The sequence below is a fragment of the Elephantulus edwardii genome, unplaced genomic scaffold (genome assembly GCF_000299155.1).
Source record: "Elephantulus edwardii isolate Elephantulus edwardi_28Jun2011 unplaced genomic scaffold, EleEdw1.0 scaffold00001, whole genome shotgun sequence".
Lineage (NCBI taxonomy): Eukaryota > Metazoa > Chordata > Mammalia > Macroscelidea > Macroscelididae > Elephantulus > Elephantulus edwardii.
In genome coordinates this window covers 1,204,701-1,230,757 of record NW_006399751.1, presented here as the reverse complement: position 1 = coordinate 1,230,757, position 26,057 = coordinate 1,204,701, and the positions used below count along the sequence as shown (strand labels likewise).

At 45.5% G+C, this 26,057-nt stretch overlaps 1 protein-coding gene and 1 pseudogene across 1 annotated transcript in view; both read left to right on the top strand.

The window, feature by feature from the left end:
- HYDIN (HYDIN, axonemal central pair apparatus protein) overlaps positions 1–26,057 on the top strand; it is a 294,240-nt gene that overhangs the window by 130,766 nt on the left and 137,417 nt on the right. The window contains exons 18-22 of the mRNA XM_006878867.1: positions 2,717–2,955; positions 4,767–5,016; positions 6,396–6,539; positions 12,800–12,943; positions 14,677–14,990. Of these exons, the coding sequence (XP_006878929.1) occupies positions 2,717–2,955; positions 4,767–5,016; positions 6,396–6,539; positions 12,800–12,943; positions 14,677–14,990 (1,091 nt within the window). The remainder of the gene's footprint in view (positions 1–2,716; positions 2,956–4,766; positions 5,017–6,395; positions 6,540–12,799; positions 12,944–14,676; positions 14,991–26,057) is intronic.
- Positions 8,169–8,945, top strand: LOC102859327 (annotated as a pseudogene).

Sequence of the window (26,057 nt, the reverse complement as noted above, 5' to 3'; positions counted from 1 at the left end):
GCACTCCGGTGGCCTGGTGGTAAGGAGCTGCACTGCAGTCCCGCAGCCACACTGAATCCACCAGCTGCTCTGCAGGGGAAGGATGAGCAGTCTTCTCCCATGTAATTTAGTGCCTCTGAAAACCTGCTGGACGGTCAACTGTGGGTCATTTCTGACCAGGCAACACTTAACAACAACATAGAACCTGGTAGGGCCAGGTTATTGTGAATAGAACAATCAGAGAGAAAGGGGTTTTTTGGGAGGAAATCCCATGAAGTAAATTTCAGCATTTTTTTTCCACAACGTTCTTTAAAGGGACAATTATACATATGTCCCAAACTAGACCATGGTTTATCTAGTGTGATATTTAATATTTAATAATCCTCTTCTATTTCTGTGTCCCTAGAATGTCTCACATTAAAAAATCATGAATAATAATAGGACTTGACTTAAAAGTTAAATCTGTAATTTCCACGAATACAGAAATTAAAATTTCCTCCTCATTATTCATTTATATCCCTATTATCTATAATTTATAAGCTTTATAGTTGTTATTTGTGTCATTTACTTAGTCTTATTTAAAAATTCAATTTATTTCTTATTATCCATGTATATTCTGAATGTGAGGAAGTGATCTTCTGGTCTACCTAACAGAATTTATCCTGAGTTAGAAATTAGAAAAGTAAAGATTCTGGGTCAAACATTAACTGTGAGCATTAGGACTCAATGGCCAGATCCAACATCTGAGTTTGCAGGGGACCAGACTTGGAGTTGGGGGACAGTCTGAGGCACTGGCCCCGGCACTGGCACCCTGTGAGGTTCTGCCTGCCTACAGTCTCTAACTCTTGCTTTCAGGCTTCAGTGAACAGTTTGGGAGCATGCATCATCAGTGTAGCACTGTTCCAGTCAGCAGAAGGAATCGTAGACTTCGCTATACCTGAGCCCTCACAGAGCTCTAGGTGTGTTTATGTTTCTCCCCTTTTTCTTTCACTCAAAGAACTACAGCACAGAGATTAAACTGATCATTTTGGACTGGACTGTCCTCTACATCCTGTGCCACACAGTATTGTTTCCACGTGTTTGCTAACACCCTGTTTATCTCTGTTGTCCCTTTGGAGGGCCCCCACACTTTAGATGAGTATGAAGAACCCAGGAAGACCCACAGGGAGTAATAAACACTTCTCCAGTGGGAGTTGGACCGTTTATCCCCATTAACCTACAAGTTTCTGAATAATCTCTTCTCTTCCTGAAGCAGGAAAGGAAATGAGCTGTAAGGATTTCAATGGCTGTTGGTGCCGAGTTGGACCCGGCCCTTGGTGGACCCTGCAGCGGGTTTTCAGAGGCTGCACATCACATGATTGCACAAGAGGAGATGGTGCCTGCTGAGCAGCTGGTGTGTTTGAACCACCTGCCTTTTGCTTGGCAGCGCAAATCCTTAACCATGGGTACCAGTTAGTGGGAGTCACTTCCAACTCTACAATTCAGTCCCATCATATATCCCCAAAGAACTTCACAATGTTAGAAAAAGGAACTTTTTTTCCATTTACAAATGGATTCTGCCAGCATAAATAGGTGTTATTTGCTAAGAAGCAAAGAATGCAAAAATACATTTAAAGATTATGAAGTGAATAATAATTAGATTAAGTTAGTTGGCCATGACTTCCCCTTCAAGAATTATTCTTGATAGCTTTCTCAAGGTATAATTCACATACCATAAAATTCACTCCTATAAAGTATGCTATTCAGTGAATGGTTTTCAGTATATTCACAGGGCTCTGCAACCAGCCATCACTGCCTTCTTCCAGAATATCCTCTTCACCATATCAACCCTTTATCCGCTGGCATTCGGTCCTACTTCTCTCGTCCCCAACACCTCGCATCTACTCATTTTCTTTTTAACTCTGTGGACTTCTTGTACTTCTTATAAAAAGAATTCTACAGTGGCGAGCTCTGGTGGCCTAGTGGCAAGAAGGTGTACTACAATCTCAGAGGTGCACGGTTCAAATCCACCAGATGCTCTGCTGGAGAAAGAGGAACAGTCTCCTCCTGTACCAGTCAGATCTGATTTGACGGTACACACACACACACACACACACACACACTAATAAAATAAAAAAATAACTAACTTTGGGGGGAAAAAAGAATTCTACAATATGCCGCTTTTCCTGTCTGCCTTTGCTTAGCTTAATGTTGTCAGGGTTCGCCCATAGTATAATGTTGTTGTCTTTCATCCTTTTAATTCCTGACCAGTGACATTATATGTATTATTAAAAGGTAGAAACTAAGGTGGCTTCCACTGTCCTTATGGGTAAAAGCTGATTACAATTACTATTAACAGCATAAAAACTTGGGAGTTTTAAAAAATGTTCCGTTTAGACATTCCATATTATAGAGTGAATGTTGTATCTTCTGTTGGGAATCTCAGCATTTGGAGATTAGAGCCGGTAATTAGTATAAGCTTGTTATGTAACAGGGCTGTCATCTTGGGAAAGAAACGCAAAGGCTCTTCACAGAGCATTCAGAAGGAGAATCAGAGGCTTGCTCCACAGAATCAGATTGCTTTTCGAAAAACAGGAAGGCCCAGCAAACACCCATCTGCTTTGATCGGAGGAAATAATGTTTGTCTCTGATGTCAGAGTCTTCCGTGCAGGGCCGTTTGAAGCCTAGAGGGCTTTGACACGCGCAGGATGAAAAGCCAAGAATGTCTTTGCTACTAACTTGGCATCTTGTGTTACAGGCACATAAAAAATCCCTCTTTGCTGTTGAACCCAGTGAAGGCCTGGTTCCCCCGGAATCTTCCGTCCAGCTGACAGTGACCGCCAACCTGGATGACACAATGACATTCAAAGACACCGTCATTGTGGAAATCAAAAATAGCAGCACCTATCAGATTCCTGTCCAGGCCACAGGGATAGGCTCCACCATCGTCTCGGATAAGCCCTTTGCTCCAGAGCTCAATTTGGGAACACAATTCAGGTGAGAGGTAACATGGACCACTTTTTACAGATGGCTCGTAGACGGCACAAGCTGAGCCTTCCTTCACTTTGTTGTTGTTGGTATATGTTGTCAAAGGCCAGAACTGACTCACAGCTAAGCAGATTTTTCAGAGGCTGTAAATTGCTCTTCTTTCTCCTATGAAGCCCCTAGTAGATTCGAATTGCCTTTGGGTTGGCAGCACAACTCTTTACCCACTAGGATACCCCTTGACCTTACTCTTCTCTTATTTTGCCCATCAGCTATCAAAAGTGTTTCATAAGTATAGTTTAATTACCTTCTCCGAGGTGTGGTGGTCTTCACAGAGAAAGAGATGTGTCAAAGGATATTTAATCTTTGGTTAAACTTACAGTGTCTCTTCTGTGAAAAATTTAGTTGTTGTTATGTGCCGTCGAGTTGTTTGCGACTCATAGTGACCCTATGTACAACAGCCCTAAACCCTGCTCTATCCTGTGCCAATCACACTGCCTCTTACACACCCATCTCGATTACCCCAGTCGCTGAATCAATCCATCTCATAGAGGGTTTTCCCCTCTTGCGCCATCCCTCCACCATCCCAAGCATGATGTCCCTCTCCAAGGATCTGTCCCTCCTTGCAACATGCCCAGAGTATGTCAGACGAAGCCCCAGAATCCTTGCCTCCAAGGAGTTGCTTGGTTTAATCCTCTCCAGGATGAATCTGTTTCTTTCTTGGCAGTCCATGGTACATTCAATACTCTTCTCAGATGCTCACATATAATTTAGCCTCTTTGCTTCCAGTACTCTGGAATCCCCTCTCCATATTTGTGTGGTAACATGAGTGTCCCTGAACTCATTGCATTGAGTCAACTCCAAGTTGGAGAGACCCTACTGGACAGAGAGCTGCCCTCCCATCTTCCAAGGCTGCACACCGCCCCAGAAGCAGGCTGCTGCCTCTGCTCAGTAGCGGGGCTGACCGGGTCTGACCACCACCTTTTTCCTTAGAAGCTGAGTGCTTCACCACTGCTTCACTTAAAATATGCCTGTTGTTGTTGCGGTAGAGTGGTGTCAGGATATCATACGTTACGCAGGAAAGAAGGGAAGACCGTCTGCAGGATGGGCTCAGGTGTGTCAGAGATGGGGAAGACGACACAGGACAGGACAGGACAGGGTTCAGGGCTCTTGTTCATAGGGTAGGAGTATGAGTCATATTAGCCTCAATAGCACCTAAAAACAACAATCTCTTTTAAAGCTTAGAGGACATGCGTGGTTCCCTTCACAGTGCCCGTAGATTGAGCTCAGCACACGATGTGGCACTCAGTCAGGGCTCTGCTTAACGCCACTGGAAATTTCTCCTCCCTGATCTATATTTTGATGTCATTTGACTCTTAAGAACTTTTTTCCCCCCATAAAACGGGATAGCTTCACACATGAACTGGACCTGGGTGTCCTATAGTTTCCTCCATCTGCTAGGAAAGACCAAGAATGGGCGAGGCAACTTTCCCACAGCTTTTAGCTAGAAAGGGCAACTCTAGGAGACTTAGAGCCTTTAGTTAGGAAGGGCAACTTGGGCACGACCTACAGCCGTTACTGGGAAGGGCAACTGGGCGTGAAACCCCAGCCTCTGGCTCTCAGTCTGTTCACTCCGTGGGTGTATCTGGCCTTGGCTCATCACGGGGCTAATCCCAGGAGTATCATGACTTAGTCTTCTTACCTTTGTAAAAAAAAAAAAAGAAAAGAATTAATTGTCCATTTTGAAAATCTTTTTGGATGAACTAATTGTAAGGGTGGATAACATGCCCAATGTCCTCTAAAGACACGCCCCTCTTTTCCAGCCTGGACACCTATTCTTACCACTTCAAGTTGGCCAATAAAGGACGTCGGCTGCAGCATCTCTTCTGGATGAACTATGATTTTTATCCGCAGGCCAAACTGAGCAAGAAGGGCCAGGCTCGGAAGGGCCGGGACTCCCACAGACCCAGCGAGGCCCAGACCCCCACATTTCAGCTGCACCCCATCAGGATGGAGCTCTGCCCGGGCCAGACAGTTGATGTGGTGCTCGAAGGCTATTCTGCTACTCCCAGGGTAAGGGGACAGCACTTTCAGAAACTATTTTTCTGCTAAATAAATCTTTGCTGGAGAAATGTCTTAGACGAGTCCTTTGGCATTTATCTAAGGAAAGATGCGGTTTCTCAAGGCTAGCACAGAACGCTGAGTTGCCATGGCAGCACTCGGGGTTCAGCTCTGTTCAGTTTACCACTTGTTTCTATAGTTACCAGAGACCCAACCTCAACGTACCAGTTGAAGCCATTTTCATCAATGATGAGCCAGCTGGTCGAGGAGCACCCAGTTTTCACCCCAAATTAATAATGCTGGATACGCTTCTGCATATGCCACCGAATGATGAGGTGATCTTCAGTTTTCTTATAAAATAGTAAACAATAAAAACTGAAAGGATTTCACTTCATTTCATTTGCATTACTTCTTCACAGAACATTTTCCAGTAAAATACATTCCCTGTGTAAAAGAAAGACGTAATCTCCAAGTGTGGAGGATATAATACGCTCTTTGTATCTGTTACTCAGAGGTTCAGCCATCATGTATTATGTGTCACCCAACAAACGCTGGCCACGAGCACGGGGCTTGACCCCAAGGGGTGGAAAGATGAATGGGATGCGGCCCTGCACCTGGAGACACTGGTGGAAAAACGCAGCTACAACACCGTTAGCAAGAGTCAGTCAGATCTTTTTAAATCTTGAGTTTCTAGGGGAATGTATTTAGTTTTAGGTCTACTGAAAGCTTTCTTTTTTTTTATTATTTTTTTTTTGTGTGTGTACCGTCAAATCGGATCTGACTGGTACAGGAGGAGATTGTCCCTCCTTTCCCAGCAGAGCATCTGGTGGGTTTGAACTGTGGGCCTCTGGGATTGTAGTTGCAGTTCCTTGCCACTAGGCCACCAGAGCTCCCTGAAAGCTTTCTTAAGTGTCCTTCCCAGTTATTCTGCAAATTTAAAAGGAGGTTTAAATTCATTAACATCCGAAACCAGAGCTGAAACTTCAGCACAAGCTTTCCTTTTGGTCTCTTCTGCTTTATAGATATCTGGGCATTTCAGGCCCAAAAGGAGTGGCCTCTGCCGCCCAGTTTTCAGGTATATAAACATACATGCATGACATCAGAGCTTCCTGAGAGACACCGTATGCTGCCACTGAACTATGATAAACACCTTGAAGGACTTTATCTGCCTTGTTGAGCACTGTTATAGAGGGTTGCTCGTAGCACAGCTCCTAATAGGTGTCCCACCATTAATATATTGACTGGCTGTATCAATTATACCCTCAGGGGCAGTAAGAAATGAACAAAGAATCCGTCTGCTCTGGATAGTTGAACATCAGCGTGCTCTTCATAGGTCATTACGTTTCCTGAGTTAGGATTGTTCCATGTACGCTGGTGTATTTTCTTTGCAGATAGCCAGAGAGAAGCTGGTTTGCCATGCCATCATCGGGTCACAAAAGAGGAAGAGCCTGGTACTGACTGTGGATGTCACCTGTGAGTTCATAGCACCTGTTATCCAGCTCTCCACCAAGCAGCTCCTGTACCGATTGGAGAAGGTCAGTGGGGTGGTACTGGGTGCCCAGACTGAGGGCTTTCATCGTGATTGTGTAAGCTCACTTAATAGGAAGCCTGTTACATCCATAACCCAGCCGGTGTGTCTGAAGCTTCCGTACACATTCAACTAAAAAATGTGAACCTAAATCTACGGTCTTTTGAAATGTAAATGTCTATGGAAGTTCTGCTTCTTTTATTCCTCATGTACAAAACCAACGTGAGCTTTGAATCAGCCATTCAACTAACCAGGTAAAAATAATAGCTAAAGAAAAGGCTAGGATCGATTATAATTATTAGTAAGAATATTGATGAGGGACTGCCAGGCATAGTACCAAGTTCACTGTGTGCATTTTCCCCACTATTCTTTGTGATAACACTGTATACAATAGGTGACTGTACTGTATCCCTAAGATCTATGTGTCAGCTTGACTGGGCCATGGTTCTCAGTGTTCGAGATAGAGCCTTTATAATAATCCCCCACCATCTGTTAAGTCTGTCGGTTGCAGAAGAATTAAGGATGAGACAGGACACCCTCAATCCCATCCCGGTCCTGACGAGATTTAAGGGAGGGTTCTCTGAGGTACAACCTGCAATAACCGTTCCGTACAAGGGAGAAAAGAGGGAAGCAGAGAAAGGGGCCCTCAGGGCCAGCAGGCAAGAAGAACTGGGGGTGGAGTACATCCTTGGGGCCCACAGCCCTCCACTAGGAGGTTCCTCCACACAGGAAGAAGATGGCACCCACAGGCTGTGAAAAGGAGAGGAGGGCTTTCCTCCAGAGCCAGCACAGCCAGCCTTCCCCTGGGATCTGACACCACAGTGCAGCCGTGGAGCCTCCCAAACACGAGGACGGCGCACTTCCGTGTGGTAGCCCCAGGTCAACCAGACGGAGGTTCCCCTACCATTCCCGTGGTGCACTTGAGAAAATGGAAACGCAGCATAAGCTGTTATGTAACTCACCTACTGAAGCTTGAGAATATTCAACTTAAACTATGTGATATGCACACTTTATTCGTGATTTGTCTCTTCACGTGGCTATTAAGGGCCAGGAATTCATGAGTGAAGTAGGGAAGAGGGAACAGATTGTAAAGGCGCTGAGGAAGAGGTCTTCCCTAAGCGACTCATTCACCATTCACATCAGACATACGTGGGGAGTCTGGTCTGAGGCGGGCACTGAGCTGATGCTGAAAATTGAACTAGACATGCATCGTCAAAGAGCAGACTTGTCAAGATCACAGCTGGAAAGAATGTCGTAAATTTGAATATACATTACGTCAGTGCTCTGAGAAGTACAAGGTGCTGGCAAATAGTATCAAGTACATTGTTTGTACATGTGGCCTTAGCTTCCTTGAAGAAGTGCTTCAGTTGAGACTTGAAGGAAAAAAGTAAGTGTGATCACAAGAGAGAGTAAGAGGATTGTGGGCTTGGCTTAGGAAACAGCTTGGCAAATGCAAAGGACGTCAAATCTCCCTCGGGTAGATGAAGTGGGTCTGGCACAATGTGTGTGACATGCTTTGGTGGCATACTGTTAGTCTTTATTCTAGGTGCTTTTTCAGGGCTTCAGAGAGGGACTGACAAGGTCAGATTGATTCAGCAAAACAGTCATGGTGCCTTTTGGCTCCCTGAGCACCAGCATGGCGGTCAGCCAGGACAAGCGCCTTACAAAAGGTGGCAGAAACGGAGGCAAGAAAGTGGTTGATCCATTTCCTAAGAAAGATCAATATGATGTAAAAGGCACCAGCTCTGTTCACTATGAGAAATACCGGGAAGACACGAGTCACAGGGACTCAGGGAACCAAGGTCGCATCTGATGGACTCAAGGGTTGTGATTTTGAAGTGAGCCTGGATGATATGCAAAATGATGAGGTTGTGTTTGGAAAATCCAGGCTAATTAATGAGGCTGTTGAAGGCAAAAACTGCCTCGCCAACTTCCATGCATGGATCTTACTCGAGAGAAAATGTGCTCCATGGTCAAAGAATGGCAGACCATGATTGAAGCTCATGTTGATGTCAAGACCACTGATGGTTATTTACTTTGTCTGTTTTGTATCATTAAAAAAAAAAAGCAACCATTAAATTCAGAAGACCTCTTCTGCTCTGCACCAATGGGTTCGCCAAATCCGGAAGAAAATGATGGAAATCATGACTCGAGAGGTGCAGACAAATGACTTGAACGAGGTGGTCAATAAATTGATTCCAGGCAGCATTGGGAAAGACATAGAAAAGGCTTGCCAGTCAATTTATCCTCTCCAAGATGCATTTGCTGAATAAAAATGCTGAAGAAGCCCAAGTTTGAATTGGGCAAACTCACAGCGTTGCATGGTGAATGTGGTCGCTCTGGGAAAGCTTCTGGGGATGAGACAGGTGCTACGAGGAGCCAGTTCAAGAATCTGTTTAGAATTCAGGCTTAAAAAACAACAACAAAAAAAAAAAGAATTCAGGCTTTTAATAATGACAAAGAAGTAAAAGTTATAACTTATGGGGGTGGGGGAAACGTCATGGTTACCGTGTGGAATATTTCCTAGGAACTGGCAGGCTTGATAGATGGGGAAGGGCGGGAGGTAGGCACAGGAAGGCAGGTGGCGGGTTTCAGATACAGGATGCTAAAGTGACAGTGGCCAACTCCATGTGATGGAGTCCTGGGACAGTTCTTCCCGTGGTTAGGAAACCTGCATTTCTGTTTTGCCAAACTCTCTCTCTTTTTAATGTAGTCAGGAATATATTTGTTGTCAATGTTTTCTCTGAATTTGGTGGTGTCATCTTTTCCCTGAATATAGTTATTCAGAGAAAACTCAATGAATATGTATTGAGTAGCTATTCCGTATGAGACATTATAATAAATATTAAATATACAGCTTGGTTTCTTAGTAGTTTAAAAAAAAAAACTTCAGCCCATAAACACACATAAAAATATGTGAATAATTCCCCTCCTTTTTATCTTTAAATTCTTATGCCTTGTTCTTAAAGAAAATCATATCCTTGCTTAAATGCCTGCTGTTTACATTTATCACTAAAGCATGAAAATGTTTTGAATACAGCAGTCAGTGCTTATTGACTTTTTAAAAATTAATTGAGTTATGACTCCATGTTTATTTGCTTTTGCCCATCTCTCTTTCCTCCCAGATATCAGCAGTTTGAAATCTCTCCTGTTTGCTGTTGCTGTTGTGTGCCATCAAGTCAGTTACATCCCATAGCGACCCCACATGGCAGAGTGGGAGCGCCCCCCTGGACTCCCTTAGCCTGCTCATTTCTACTCACACTGAACCCCTCTCAGGAACGCAGATGAGAGGCAGCTGCATTTCTCAGCTTGAGCTCAGGCCCTGTCGGGTCTGCTACCCCGAGTTAATTGCATCAGCCCCAATTATGTGTTCTGTCTCTTTGTTTGTGGCTCAAGGCAGCACGTCTGAGTTTTAGCACATTCTACTCTAATAACATGCATCCTGCCAGTGGGAAGAACTTTTTGATCACCTTCTCCACATCTGATCTGCTTTAGAACCATTGTACCCTTCCTGAGCCCCAGAGATGAACCCACATCTCCTTGGAATTGAAAAGGTCATTTGCAGACCGGCATCTTCTGTCCTTCATGAAGTTCCAGCAGCAAATTCTGTCTGTTGACATTTGGAGACAGAGAGCCCAGATTGAGGCAGGTCATTTTAAAATAGAATGGGTTCTCTCTCTCTGCACCGACTCCTTCTCATCCCCAGCCTCCGAGCGTCCTGGTGCCCGAACCAGCCAAGCGTGGCTCCTCCACTTGAAAAGTCCCTGCAGTGGCTCAGCAGCATCAGGGAGGCCACCGGGCAGCACTTCTCCGGCCTCGTGAAGGACGGGATGCAGTCTGAAGGCACAGAGTCCTGCTTCATTCCTCAGACTGAGGGATTCGGGGTGCAGATGCAAGGGGTGTGTCCATCACCATGTCCATCTCACCACGCATCCCAGCTCCATCCCCTATAATAATTTGGAGAGCCCAGAGGGGTCTACCAGAGTGCAGCAATGGTACGAGGCTCCCAGGACCTGGGCAACCCAGGAGCCACAGTGGAAGGAAAACAGTGCTGGACAAGAACCTGAAGACAGAGTCCAATCAATGCAAACTGGAGGATCCAAAAGGAACACAGAGAAAAAGCAGACCAGAGCAAGGAGGCCTCGAGGTAAAAGAAACAGAAACCTACAGAGAGCTGTTGGAAGAGCCAGCTCTCTGACACCAGGAATGGCGAGACGAGGAATTCTGAGGCTTCCCCACACATCCTGCTGTTCTTCAAGCCCCTGACCCTAACCCCACCTCCTTGAGGGCAGAGAGGATGTAATGTGATCTACCTAGAAACGTCTGGCCCAAAAGCTATTTCTAATGCATTCTCCAGTGGAGAAATTAAATCTGGTTAAGTTTAACAGGGTGAAAAGTTGCTTCTGAATCAACTCAACCAGTGTTACCCAACTGAAAATTTTACAGGAAATTGTTGTAAGGTTTTGTTAGCATAAAAAGATAAGCATATTCATAATCTGAGTATTTTCTGCTTTGCAATAAAATACTATATAAGAGTAAGGTGTTTTATTCTTTATAATTATATCTGAGTTTTTCCATAAGAACATGTCACTAATTTGTTAGACTTCATTTTATGATACTGTGGAAACTTTTAAGGTTCTGTATATAGGCATGGCTTCTGGAGGGTTTTTCTATAAGGTTTTCAATAAGATCGAATCTGTGTTTTATGACTTATGTAGGTTCATGTCTCAAGAGATTATCAATACATTCCAAATGAGTTCTCTAAACTACACACACACACACACACACACGTACGTATGTACATACCTTTCTCTATCATTGACAAGTCAGAACCAGCTCATACCTGACCCTCCACCATGCTTCCAAAGCTGTACATTTCTTGGAAGGACCTTGCCCATGTTTCTCCCTCAGAGCCAAGAGTCCATCCAGACTCCATCACCACAGTTCATTTATATGCATATGTGCATGTGTATAGACTGACGTAGATGTAGACTCCTATATAGAGTTGTTGTTATGTAGCATTGAGTCAGAACTGACTTAAAGCTGACCCTCCACTGGCCCAAAGGCATGTGGTTTGAATTCACCAGCTGCTCTTTACCACTAGGCCACCAGAACCCTAGATATATAGACCTAACACGTATCATGATGGATGGTGAAGATACTGAGATTGTTCCCAGCTTTAGTTTGCTTGACTCCACAATCAACACTCCTGGCACCAGCAGCCAGGAAATTAAAAGGCGTATTGCATTGGGAAAGTCTGCTGTCAGAGACCTCTCCAAAGTATTGAAGAATAAGACTAAGGTGCGCCTAATACCGACCATGGTCTTTGCAATCACTTGCTATGCGTCAGAGAGCTGGGCAATGACTTGGGGTGATAGAGAATTGATCCTTTGAGCTGTGGTGTTGGAGAAGAGAATTGAATATACCATGGACTGCTAGGAATACGAACAGGTTCATCCTGGAAAGGGTGAAACCAGGCTGCTCCTTGGAGGCAAGGATTCTGAAGCTTCGCCTGGCATACTTTGGACATCTTGCAAAGAGGGACCAGTCTTTGAAGAGGGATGTTGTGCTTGGGAGGGTGGAAGGACAGCGCAGGAGAGGATGACCCTCAATGAGATGGATCGATTCAGTGACTGGGATAATGGGGGCAGGTGTGTCGGAGGCAGGACAGAGCAGTGTTTAGGGCTGTTGTCCATAGCGTTGCTCCGAGGCACAGGCAACTCAACAGCACATAACAGTAACAACAAGATATATTGAAACACGCCATGGTGTTCTACTGGATCATCTGTTGGTATTTAATTACCTGTTGGTAGTCAGCTGCTCTCCCGCCTGTGGCGTTAAGATTTGTTCCTCTGGAAATAATACCCTGATGACACAGAATGGCAACTCAGAAACAGGGCGATTTTGGTTCCTTTTTTGTTTATGTATGTTGTTACTGTGTGCTGTCAAGTCGGAACTGACTCATAGCTGATCCTCTGGTGGGTTTTTAGAGGCCCTCAATTGCACAGAAGGAGAGTGCCTGTCCTTCTCCTGCAGAGCAGCTGGTGGATTTGAGCCACGCACCTTTGGGATTGCAGTGCAGTACTGGGCCATCACTGCTCCCTGTTTCTATATTTCTATTTCTATATATAAAGTTGTATGTATGAATATAACATTTTACATAGACATGAAGTTGCTAATCTGCCTTGTGCAGTGAGAGGTTAGAGTGCTGTGTACTTACTGTATTCATCGTAGCTTGGTTTGCTTCCCCGTTTTCCTTTTTCACAGAAACCCAGTGCTGTGCTGGAGCCCAGTTATCAGCCGTTGGCCATAAAGAACGTCTCCACGCTGCCCTTGAACATGCTGCTCTCCACCAATGGGCCCTTTTTCGTGTGCGAAACTGACAAATCCCTGTTGCTCACTGATTCCAAGGTAATGTGATGGGGCAGTCAGCACAAGCTCTCCTTGGGAGATTTAGGGCAATAGAGGAAGAGAATAATTGCAGTATTTTTTTAAAATCACCTTTTTTTAAGAACTTGAGCTCACTCTGACAGTGACCCCCTCTCTTCCTGCTCATTGGGTTGAAGGTAGCATTTGGAAAGCAATAACTTTCTGCTAATGAGAGTAAAGGATTTTGAACTCCCCTGAGTGGGTCAAGTGGATTAGGGATAAGGAGTTATGCTGCCAACCTGAAGGCAAGAAGTTCAAATCCCCCAACTACTGTGAGGAAGAAAGGTGGGCAATCTTCTCCCGCACAGTTGATTTACAGCCTCCGAAAATCTACTGGAGGGTGTCCTGTGAGTTGATTCTGATTCAGCCGTGCTTGCCAGCAGCCCTCATATCTGACCAGAGTCCACGTTCAGGAAGCCAAGGAGCCAGAGCCTGGCCTTCAAACCAGTAAGCGCAGGTGGCAGCAGTAAGAAAGGGTGGGTGGCACGCAGCCATTGAAGGCCGTCAGCACCTGGTCATCCCTTGTGGGCACGCCCTCTGAAACCGACCCCTCTGTGTGTGAGCTTCCCGTTCCTGGGCGTTCTCCCTCTGAGCACTTTCCACAGAAGGTCCATGCTGTTTTAGAGAAATGTCTAAATAAAGCCAGCTCCTCGCCAGCCTTTCCCTGGGATAGTGTGAGTGTGGATACCAGCGTCAAGAGATTCACAGGGATTTGACTCAAAGAGAGAAAAGAACGAATCTCCCAGACAAACTCCATTCAGCTCTGGAGGGTCATTTTGAATTGAACGGGAAACAGCAGAAAATAGATAACAGTGCTTAAGAGCTAGGATTGCAAACAGTAGAGAAGAAATTAAATCACCTAATCTCTCCCTTTCTGGGCCACTCTGCCAGTCCTCTCATCCTCCTCCAATTGGTCTAATAAAGCCTTTTGTAAAAATTTCTCCAGCAAAAGTTTCTCCCACTTATAAAGGTCATTTCACAGTTTAATAGACTTTCACTTAAAAATATTTCATAAGTTACGTATTTGTAAGCATTTCTGTTTACAGTCATCAGTGCTTTAACTCCACAGTGCTTATGAAAATCTCTTCCGTCGGTAATTCTCAAAGTTGTCTTTACTTTGGTTTCCACACTAATAAAATTTATATATGTGGGGGGTGTTGTGTATATATATTTTTTTAAGCTGTTGTTGTTATGTGCTGTCAAATTGGAACCAGCTCACAGCTGACCCTCCAGCAGGTTTTCAGAGACAGTAAATCACACAGGAGATGGCTCCTCTTTCTTCTACAGAGCACCTGATGGATTCGAACCATGACCCTTTAAGTTGGCAGCTACCAGAGAGAGCTCCTGTGTGCGTGTTCATGTGTTTGTACATATACATATGAATATATCTCAAAACATGAAGCAAAAGCACACCTCACCGCTGTAGGGTGGGAAGTGACTCATAGCTGACCCTCAAATTGCTTGGGAGGACATTGCCGGTGTTTCTTCTTTGGAGGCACTGGTGGATTCGAACTGCCTGATTCTAACTGTCTCTAGGTTAGCAGAGCAACTACTTAGCGACTGTTCTACCAGAGTTCCCTTATGGATATACAGGTATGCTTTTGAAAAGGAATGTATATGCATCGGAAAAGAAGAAGTCAGTTGTCCTGGTTCACATCTCGGGTTGGAAGTGCGTTGCACAGAAGTTGGTCATTCTCCACTCTCTTTGTTTGTAGCCTTTGAGACTGGAGGTTGGTGAAGAAAAGAGCCTGCTGGTCAAGTTTGACCCCTCCTACCGCAACGATCTGAACAACTGGGTGGCCGAAGAGCTGCTGGCCGTCAAGTACGTGGAGCACCCTCAGGTGGACAGCCTGAGCCTGGTCGGGGAGGTGTGCTACCCCAACCTGAGCTTCGAGACCATGGAGCTGGACTTTGGCTGCATCCTCAACGACACCGAAGTAATCCGCTACGTCACCGTCACCAACAGCAGCCCCCTGGTGGTGAAGTTCCGCTGGTCCTTCCTGGTGGAAGACAAGGAAAACCAGATAAGGTACCGTCCACAGAGCTCTGCTGCTCTCCTCTTGGTCTCTGTGCTGGGCTCTGTCCCGACTTCCCTGGATTCCGAGTCTCTGGTCTCTGGTCTCTGATGAATAGTCTGTATTCTGACAACTAAACATCGGCAGAGGAAACCAAGAGTACTCCATGCAAGGTGTCCAAACAGGTAGGAGTTGTCGGCCGTTGTGTTGGAACTAACTCATCGCTGACCCTTCAGTGGGTTTTTAGAGACTGGAAATAGCACAGGAGGAGACTTCTCATCCTTCTCCCACAGAGGTGCTGGTGGATTCGAACCATGTGCCTTTGGTTTGTCAGCCTCACTCCTTCAGAATCCCTTAAGGTCCACCATACTAGCAAATTGACGTCAGTAGGTGGTGGGTGGAGGTGGTTGGTTTTAAGTGCCATTGTGTTGCTCATGGTATGACCTTATGAACAGTGGATCTGAACCTTGCCCTATCCGGAGCCGTCCTTATCCTCTGACATACCTGAGCCCATTGTTACAGGACCTGTCAGTCCATCTCTTGAGGCTCTTCCTTTCCCTCTCTTTTACTGGTCCCCCATACCTCCAGACGTGATGGAACAAGCTAGATGCATTTCCAAGGACTGCCCCTCCAACAACTAGCCTGAAATATGTGAGACGAAATGTCACTATTCCTGCCTCCAAGGAGCACAGTAAGCCTGCTTTACCTTAGAATCTAGTCACTGACTCACTGGAAATCTGTTGTGGGTATGTGCCTTCTAATCAACCACGACTCCTAGTGACCCAGTAGATACGAAGCGTGTCCTGTCCTGTGCCATCCTCACAGCAGGTGAAATAGCTCATTGTTAAAGTCACTGTCAGAGTTACTGCTCGAGTCACTGTTAAACAGTCCATCCCGGTGAGGATCTTCCTCTGTCCCTGACCCTCTACCTTCCCCAGAAAGATGGCTTTTTCCAAGGACTGGGCCCTTCTGACAACACGCTTATCATATGTGAGACTGAATTTCACTGTCCTTGCCTCGAAGGAACAACCTGGTTGCATTTCTGTCACTTAAAGAGAAACCAGGTCTTTGTAGCGTTTTCTTAATAAGCATTTCCAGCCCAGCACCCAGAGTAGAACTACATTGAACATGTATGAGTCTTCATGTTCTCTCTTCTGTGTATTTGAGCGAGTGTTTCCATTCTGACTCCCGCCAGGGGAGATAATACACTAACGCCCGGTGCTGTTGGGCCGGCTCTGGCTCCCAGCATCCCGCTCCTGCAGAGCAGAACTGCCCCACAGGGCCTCCAGGGCCGCACATCTTTACAGAAACAGCCACCACAGAGAAGCTGGCAGGGCTGAGCCATCAGCCCTTCCGTTACCTGCCAAGGATTTAAAGCACTGTGCCACCTGGCTTCTGTTTAGGTCAAACGTAGCGGGAAGTGGTGAGTGCCTCGAGAGAAAAGTGGATTCACAGTATTTGTGTTCAGAAGAGTCACTCCTGTAAACGGAATTGAAGTTCAATAGAAGCTAAGTGTGGATCTAATCTTATTTTGGAAGTGGCCCTTTCACACTGTAAGCAACCTGTTTGCCTCGGCCCTGCGTACGTTCCCGTCTTGTTGAAGAGCCTCTTCCACGGTCAGGACGGTTGGGCTGCCATGTCCTTCCCTGAGGAGAGTCTTAGCGACTCCATTTCTAGCACCGAAGGTGGAAGGGACGGTCTTAGCTGAAGCGCGTGTTTTTCCTCGGTGCTGCCTGTGTGTCGTCTGCGTGTTGTAGATGACAGCCACCCTTTCCTCTCCCCGGCCGGTTACCACAGTAACGCAGCTCCCTCGCTCTGGATGTCTTCCGGAGATATCTAACGAGGACCTGGCATAGCGCTGAAGCTGCCAGCCAGTCCCCAGGCCAAGTCCACTCATTAAATGCCATGGGCTGTTTGGATTTGGAAGGAGATTCTGTGGATGGTAAACACTGACGATAATTATGGAAAAACCAGCCGAACTGACTTAATGAGCTTTGAATACCAGATTAGGTGATGTTCGTCTGGTGTAGCACAGCTAAATGACTATGCCTTCTGGGAGCAAGGCTTTATAGCTTTCCTTTATGTGGAGAGGCTGTTTCCATAATGAAAATAATGAGAATTTACAGGTGTATTTGGCTAATAGGGAGATGATACACTTACTTTTTCATGGATTTAAGTATTATGTAACCTTTTCTCCTTGCTCCCTGCTTCTACCTCTTTAGTGTCTTCCTGTCTCTTGATAGTGAATAATGTGATTGGGTTATTTCTGAAGCAAAATATAGTAACTTCTGCTAGAACTCATTTATTCATTCATTCAGAGTGTCATTCAGGAAACATTTGACATGACTCTTACACACCAGACCTAATGTGAGACATCAGAGAGATAACAGTGAGCAGGACACGGCCCCCGACCTGAAGGACATCAGTCTAGTGGGGGAAATGGACGTGTAGCCCACAGTGGGCACATGCCAATGCCAGGCTGGGAGGAAGCCCCGAGGGGTGTGGCTGCCCAGAGGAGCCTGAGAGGCTTCATGGAGGAGGCACAGTTCAGTGTTCCAGGTGAAGAAACAGGACGACATTCGAGGCACTGTTGCAGGTGGTCCCCAGGTGGCCTGAGGACAGCTTGAACTTGCCCTTGGATCCTCTACCATCAGGTTGTTTCTGGCTCTGCAGGGTTTCTGAGATTATGAGTCTTTACAGGAGAGGGCTTTTCCCCCCTCAGAGCAGCCACTGGATTCGAACCACTGACCATTTCGCTAGCAGCACACAACACACTGTGCCACAGAGTTCCTTTAGTGTTATCTAATGAACAGGCCCTTACTTTAAAACAACTGAACTCACCCCTTCTGGTGACGAGTCACGCATCACAGCCACCTCTTCTCTTTACATCATTGAAAAGACATTGAACGCTAAACAGCGGCCAAGGAAGAGCTCCATGTCCCTCTGACTAACTGCAGTTTCAACTTAAGGACACACGTAGAAAGGGATCTCGTTCATAACTCAGGGACCTCCTGGAATTACTGGTCACTGCATTGCAAGTCACAGAAAATCAAAAGTTAAGCAGAAATGACAATAACAGGAGAGAAAATTCATGGCCATTTCCTCGCTGAGGAGGTTGAGCTCTGAACTCACTGTAATATTCATACCAAGATGCATTACGGAGGCTGCAGCCAAGAGACAGCTTTGAGATCTTTCCTCCTGAAGTCAAACTGAGGTCATTTCAGGACACAGGGAAGGCCCGAAAGTGCCCGAGGACTGCAGGTGTCCCTGGCTGTCTCAAACATTAGTCCCTTCCAGAAATATCTCTACCGCGACACCCCACCCCACCACCTCTTACTGCTCAGGCCCTTGAAGCCTCCACACTTCTTTTTCACGTAGAAGAATTTGGAGACAAGAGCAAGTGTTACAGCCCTGGGCTTAGAAAGCCAACAGCTGAACAAGTCAAAAGAGGGTGCAGAAAAAGAGTAAGTTGTCACCACTGGCCTTGGGTAAAGAATGAACCCACTTTTTAGGCCCTTGACTCCCTCTCTGACTCTGCCCCTAATTGTATCTGAACACATTTGACCAAGGTACTGGGAAACCCAGTAGGAGTTAGAACTTCTATTAGTTTCCTGTTGCCAAATTGTCAAAAAAATGATGACCCAAAACAACATAAAATTATTCTCTTACACTTTTGGACATGAGAAATCCAAAGTCATGTCACTAGGCTGAAACTAAGGTGTGAGTAGGGCCACATGCCCAGTGCTTCCTCCAGGAGAGAATCCATTGCGGTGCGTCCATGCACTCCTGAGTTCATGGCTCCTTCTGCCATCTTCAGAGCAGCATGTCTCCGGGGTCTTTTTACTCCCTTTTCTCTCTGTAGTAGAAGTGCCTTCCTCTCCTCAGCCTGTCTCCTCTAAGGACACTTGTGATGTCTGTCACTGGGACCACGCAGATAGTCTAGCAATAACGTCTGCATCTCAAGACCTTGAATTGAATCACACCTCGAGAGTATCTCGTCCTATAAAGTAGCGCTCACAGCTTCTGGGGATTAGGATACAGACGTCTTGAAAGGACTGTTGGTCAGCCTACCACATTGCTGAACTAGCGTCCAGAGTTCTCCTGCTCATGTCACCCTCAGCAGGTCCACATAAATTTTAAAAAGATCTGTTAAGGAATCTGTTTGTTGCTAATGTTAGAAACCGTACTCAAATCAACTTTTAAAAAAGAAGACAGAGAACTTCCTGGCCCACATAACGGCAAAGTCCAGGTGTGAACTCCAGGCACTGATTGATCCAGACCTTGGACAGGCTTCCCTGCCCCTCCTGTATCCCCACCATCTCTAGGCTCTTCCCTCTGCTGTGTTGGCTCCATTCTCAGTTGGGTTCTGCACACGTGGTTCCAGGATGGCTTTGGCAGCTCCAGCTCCTCATAGTCTAGGTTTAAGTCCAGGAGGAGGAACTTAAAAGACTCTTTCCCAAAAGTAAGTCATAGTAAACATTTTGTAAAACTCTCTGGCTCTTGCCTCGTTGTGTGTATATCCCTGAACTAAGTGCCTGGGAACTAAGTGCTTTCTCCGAGTCAGGCCGAAAGTAAGGAACAGATGAGGACCCAGAGGGAACCAGGCAGCACCCAGCACAGATGCCCACTTAAGTCACTGCCAAAGCCCAGCGTATACCCCTTGCTAGTCTGAGCTAACAGGATAGACATTGAATTATAAATCAGTGTCAGCTTCTTGGAAGGGCATTTAGAAGACAAGACCACCCTCCCTGTGCCCCCACATGTGAGAGTATGCCCTCGCTTGCTTTGTAAAAGATCCTGCAGGAAAGCCTTCCTGCGTCCCCAGCCCTGCTGCTCTGTCCCCGGGAAGCCCTGAGGGCCAGCGTAGTAGTCACCTTCACATTTCCTTCTTCTGCACCGTTTGATCTTTCATATGAAAGACTCTGTCTCTGTCTTTGAAGCCTTAGAAAGAGACCACCAGAGCAGTGTGAATGAATCTCAGCTTTCCTTTGAGACAGGCCTCTTTTAGCAGCAGGAGCAGGTTTGATACTGGCCCTGCAAAATTCATGTGCCCCTGCAAGTTCAGGATGTGGCCTTGTTCAAGAGAAAATAGAATCTTTGCAGATGTAGCCGAGTAAAAGGAAGTTATGCTAGACTAAGGTGGGCCCTAGCCCAGTGACTGTTGTCCTTCTCAGAAGAGGAGAGGACACACAGAGACACAGAAGCACACAGAGACAGTGGAGTAGAGGAGAGCCGGGGAATGCCAGGAGCCACCAGAGGCAGAAGCAGCAACAGCCGGAGGAAGTTCCCCGTAAGATCTTCAGAGGGAGTGAGGCCCCATCGATCGACAGTAAGGATCGGAATTGTGAGTCGGCTTATGTTCTTTTTAAGCCACCGATTTGCAGTGCCTTTGGTTATAGCATGTGGGAACCTCACACAACACTTTGCCAGAGCACAGAGGAAATGTCTCCGGTAGGAAGAAGTTTCCATAGTCAGTTGTGTGGACTCAAACCTTCATCACACCGCTGTTGATTCTGTTCATTGCCCTCCAGTCGGCCCGACTCGCAGCAGGCCCACTCCTGCAGAGAGCTGCTCCATGTGGTGTCCAAGGCTGCGACCTCGCCAAAGCAAATCACCAGGCCTCTCTTGAGGACGCCTCAGAGGGAGTTTCCGACCACCGTGTCTTCACCTGGTCAAGCATGTCCCCGTTTGCTCCAGCCCTGGACTGCACATGTTTGAAAAAGGCGTGCTATCAGGAGCTGCGCTGTGATTCTCTTCATTGAATTTGCGGGGCTGTTTCCAGACATGGAGGGCCCTCCTGCCTCTTAGTCCGCATTGATACACCGACAGCTTGAGCAGGGTGGACATCCTGAGGCTAGTACGAGATAAGACAGTGTTCTGAAGTGCTCTTCATGGGGTCACTTGGAGTCATGGTCAGCGGGACACCTCCTAATAACAGCAACATTAGGAACAATGAGGAGGATCCGTAATGTTGACCAGTAACTCAGACATCAAACTCTCTCTACTGTCAAATCAGAGTCGACCCAGAACTGACCCTCCAGTGGGTTTTCAGAGGCTCTAAATCACCTGGGAGGATATTGATCATCTTTCTCCCAAGAAGCAGCTAGAGGGTTCAAACCACCTGCCTTTGGGTTGGCAGTGCAACTTCGAAGCCACTAGGCCACTAGGCCACCAGCAGTAATTATATGTGAGTGCTGATCATGTGTCTGACACGATTCTAAGGCCATCGCATATATTCATGGCCACCTTGGAAAGTCATTATCAGTAATCCCCTTGATATCAAGACGCACAGGTACCCGCCCCCCCACCCCCACATCCGGGAGTCCAGCTTGGCTCTGATGGCCCGTCTCTGCCGTAACACTGGCTTCTGCTGACACATCAGAGCCCACTTTTCTGTGCATTAGAGTGCTGTGTAGCCATTTTTCACTTAAATGAACCATTTGTGAATACTCAATCCAACATGTTGTGCTAGGTGCTGTGGGGAATACAAAGATTAATGAGACCCATCCCTGTCCGTGTGAATTTATCAACCCGTGGAAACAAGGCTGGAAGTGCCCACCAGAGGACACGGCTGATGGCTGTGCCTTTACTGTGTGCCAGGCGTTTACGGAGGTCGAGCATTCCGTCTTCCCAGCACCCTTACTTACCTGTAGGAAACACTGTTATTATCCTGATTTTGTGGAAAAGGGAAAAGGAGGCCCAGAGAAACACCCAGAATAAGTACTAAATAAAGATGGATTAGGAAGACAAGAAGGAGGAAGAGAAGTAGAAAGCACAATTTGCTCATCAAGAGTTTATTGATTTTAAAAAAGAGTTTATTGATAAGCTAGATGAGAACTCAGGAGACTCATTAAAAGCCCGGGGAGGAGGGTGAAGCTACCATTCACTCCACAGTTTATTCCTCTGCTTCCTCTGCTCAGCAGCCTGGATGCTGTAAAGAAATCCGGGCGGAAGGCAGGCAGGTGGACACTTCTTCTGGGGTGGATACTTAATCCAGGTCAAGAGGCAACAGCTTTCCCTGGAAGGCATATGAACGGTCTCAGGGGGGCATCTCTCACTGTCCCCCAGCTCCATAGACATCAGATTCCACGTTTGAGCACATCAAGAGGTGGATGGCCTTCCATCTGGAGATGGTCCTCAAAATCCGTGATGGAAAGTGTGACAGTATCTTTCCAGTTCGTTCTTTGTGTTCTCAACCTCACTCCCTCTCACAGACTCTAGAAAAACTTGTCTACAATGCTGACCAGAGAGTTTTTCGGAGATTCATTGTCAACATAGTCATTTTGGGTGTTTAAATGTTCAGAGAAAAACATGCTGATTTCTGTATGAATCAGATTCTGTTCCGATCCTTCAGTTTGTGTTCTGAAAATGGGGAGCTTGACCACAGGCAGGCTGGAATAGCTCTCGGACTTGTTTATGAAGAATGAATGGGAAGAAAGAATTTAGCAAGTAAGATTCTGAAAATGAGCTAAATATACGAGAACCCTGGTAACTTATCACAGATGTGGTGGTGTGAAGCCAGCTGGGACTATGTTAGAAGAGGCCAAGATAGGGCTGGCTGTGTGGTTACGGGGAACGGTGCATCAAGGGGACCCCTGGACTTGTTCATTCAGGCAACTAAGTAGATGATAGTAGATGGATAAGTGAGGTGAGGAACATTCCAGACCTGATGGTCAAGGAGTAAAGGACCCGCTACCAGAAAAACAAAATTAGGATAAATTTCCGCCAAGTGTTTGACAACCCCATAGAGTAGAAACTAGTGTAAAAAATGGAAATTTAGGCTCCTTCAGCAAGAGGCTTGGTGAGTAGGAAGGTGTTACGTGGGACAGGCACAATAGAAAGCATTTTGTTTCCCATAAACAGGACTTTAGAGATACTTTTTTTTTTTTTCAGTTACACAGATTTTAAAATCTCTGTCATACAACACAGTGCAGCCCTGTGGCCCATCTGCCCATTTTAGAACTTCCATAAGGGCCAGGACGTGGTAAAGACGAGAGTGCAAATTCCAGCTAATTGGAATTTTTCTTGGTCCAGTGAGAATATCCAGGATGTCTGGTCAGTGGATGGTCTGGTCAGTGGGTGGTCATCTGCCTTAGTCCTTGCCCCTTTCACTGTGTGGAGAAGGCCATTAAGATGTCAGGAAAATTTGTATTACACTCTCAGGCTAATGATGACATTTACATGTTAGCATTCTGAGACTCTAGAAAGACCCAAGATTGAAACTTTTCTTTAAAACTCGAACCCACTTCTGTAGAGTCGGAACCGGCTCGTAGCTGACTCACCAGTGGGTTTTTCAGAGGCTGTTAATAGCTTAGGAGGAGGTTGTCCATTTCTTCTCTCAGAACAGCTGGTGGTTTTGAACTGCCTGCCTTTGAGTTGGCAGTGCAACTGCTTAGCCACTAGGCTACCAGAGCTCCCTGGACTCTTAGTTAAGGTTAAGGAACACTGAAGTACTTCACAATTTATACTGAGACAGAGACAGTAAATTAAGACAATCAGAAGAAAGTAGCTGTCTAAACGAAGAAGGAATTCCTAACGCAAACCAAAGGAGCAGTTCTGTTTCTAGTAATGTTTAAGCTAAAATACCAGCTGACATGTTTTCAAGGCCTGTCTCCACAAATTAAGGTCCAAGGAACATGAAGACTTAATTTAAAAACTAAAGATCGTTGAATATGCAGAGAAACATTTGAAGATTGATAAGGTCATGGTAGCAGAAGCCTATAAGTCAGAGAGAATGATAAATAATGTGGATGAAAGGTTCTGCGTGTTACAATTACAGACATAGAGCCTCCAAAATAGTCTGCAAAGTATTAGGAAAAGGAGTTTGTGAGGATTATGAACGATTTTCAGCTATAAAGGTCTCTTGTACTTTTGTATATCAGTGACAAAGAAAAAAATAGAAGCAATTTAAAAAACTACCTGGAAGTAAATTTCAAAGTAGACTACAAAATATTCATGTATAAAATTACTTTATTAGCAGACATTAAAGAAGACCTAGATAAGTAGGGAGACAACATTGTGATAATTAGATTTAATGACTCAGTTTGGTAATGATGTCTTCTCCATCTTTGCTGCTCCTTGCAGTGCAATCACAATTAACGCCTCAGCCAGTTAATTCTAAATTTTATAGAATTGCAAAAGGATGAGACTAGCCAAAGCCTCTCCAAACTGGGAGAGCTTTCTGCCAGTATCAAGCCTTAGCATCATCATTTTTGCACCAGTAAGACAAAATAGAAGGAATATAAATATAGACCAAAAGAGCAGACTAGAAACCAGAAAGAGACTCATACGTGTATGGGAATCTGAAGTTGGAATTGTAGAACAAAGAAGAGACAGCCTCTTCGGTTAACAGCCTGGGGACAGTCAGCTGTCTATACAAATAAAAGAGAAGGTGAACCCCTAGACGCATCCCACAGCAAAACATAGTCTCAGTTGGGTCAAAGACATAACTGTGAAAGTCAATTTTTTTTTCTAAATTTAAAAACCTACAGGATAATGTCTTGATGATTTCTGAGTAATAAAGAATTTCTTAAAGACAAAACTAAAATGGAAGATTCCTAATACTTGCATTAAATTTGAGACTTATTAGAGGGACAAACCAAGTCATAGACTGGACCCAGTCTGCTGTCTGTCTTCTGGCACTAGATTTACCTAGTCACCAGGGAGCTGACGTTAGCCATGCTGCTTTCCGATGAATAGTTGGTATACATTATCTGTAAACGGTGCCTTTAAAGCAGAAGCCGCAAGCCAGTTCATCCCACAGCTGATTCCCTGGGATTTCCCTTTCTATCTGAAACATACTGAATCAAAAGCTACATGTAACACAATCCCCAGGTAAGAATTAACAGGGATTCTTATCTAGAGATCTTGCTAAAATAGAGATTCTGATTTAGTACATCAGGAGTGGTATTGTTAAAATGTAGTTTCTGATTATATGTATCTGGGGTGGGAGTGCAAATTCTCAGAAGGGAGTTAACCCAGAATGGAGCAGTTGGATGCACTGCTATGAAAGAGAAAAAAGAAAAGAAAAAAAGACCCCCAAAAACAAAAAACGCAGTTCACTAGGAAAATGGAGAAGGTAAATATGAACACGTATTTCACACACAAAAAAGTATTAAGGGCTAATAACTTCAAACTTGGAAAGGTGGAGGGTCAGTGTAAGAGAGGAATACTTTCAACAAGGTAGATTGACACAGTGACTAACAGTAATCTCAAGTATGTCAGAGTTGGCAAGCATGGCACAGGATAGAGCAGGCTTCAGAGCCGTTGTTCAGAGGGTCATTATGGGTCATAGTCAACTTGACCGCACGTAACCACCACAGATTATAAAGTTGTTCCAAATGTTAGTAATCCTGGAAGTGCTAATCAACTAGATTCTATTGCCAACCTGTCAAATTGGCTAAAATTAAATTTGACATTCTAGATGTTATAGATGTGGACAGAGAGTGGGGTGGAGCTCCCCAATTAAAACAAGCTTGGAAGGAGGAGTGGCATCCGCTTCCCTAATAGCTTGCCTTCGGAAACCCTGTGAACCTGGAGAGAGGATGAGAGACACCCAAGCGTTGAGGACTCTCCTTCATAGGGTCACTGTGAGTCGCCTGCGACTTGACGGCACTTAACAACAACAACAACAGATGTTATAGAGAAGGTGGAATAATTATTGGCAAGCGTATAAAGTCTAATGATAAAGCTCATCCCAAACATGGTCAGGGTTCCGTCCAACCTGCTAGTCTGCATGGTTTTACATTGCTTTTGTTGTGTGCCCTAACTCTTCCCTAGTATCCATTCGGTCAACAGTGCTTCCTGGACGGGTGCTTCCTTTCTGTTTCCGTGAAGAGCTCTGATGGTGTAGTGGATTGCATGTTGAGTTGCTAGCCAGGAGGTTGACAGTTTGAATCCACCAGGTGCTCTGGAAAAATGTGACGTTTCTGTTAAGACTTACAGGCTCAGAAACCCGACTCAATAGCAGTGGTTTGGATTTGGTTTAAAGCTCTCTTATGGCTTATAACCCAGCCATGCCCTCACTCAGCCATACCTTCACCCAGGCCCGCCCTCACCCAGCAACACCTCCCTTGTAGATT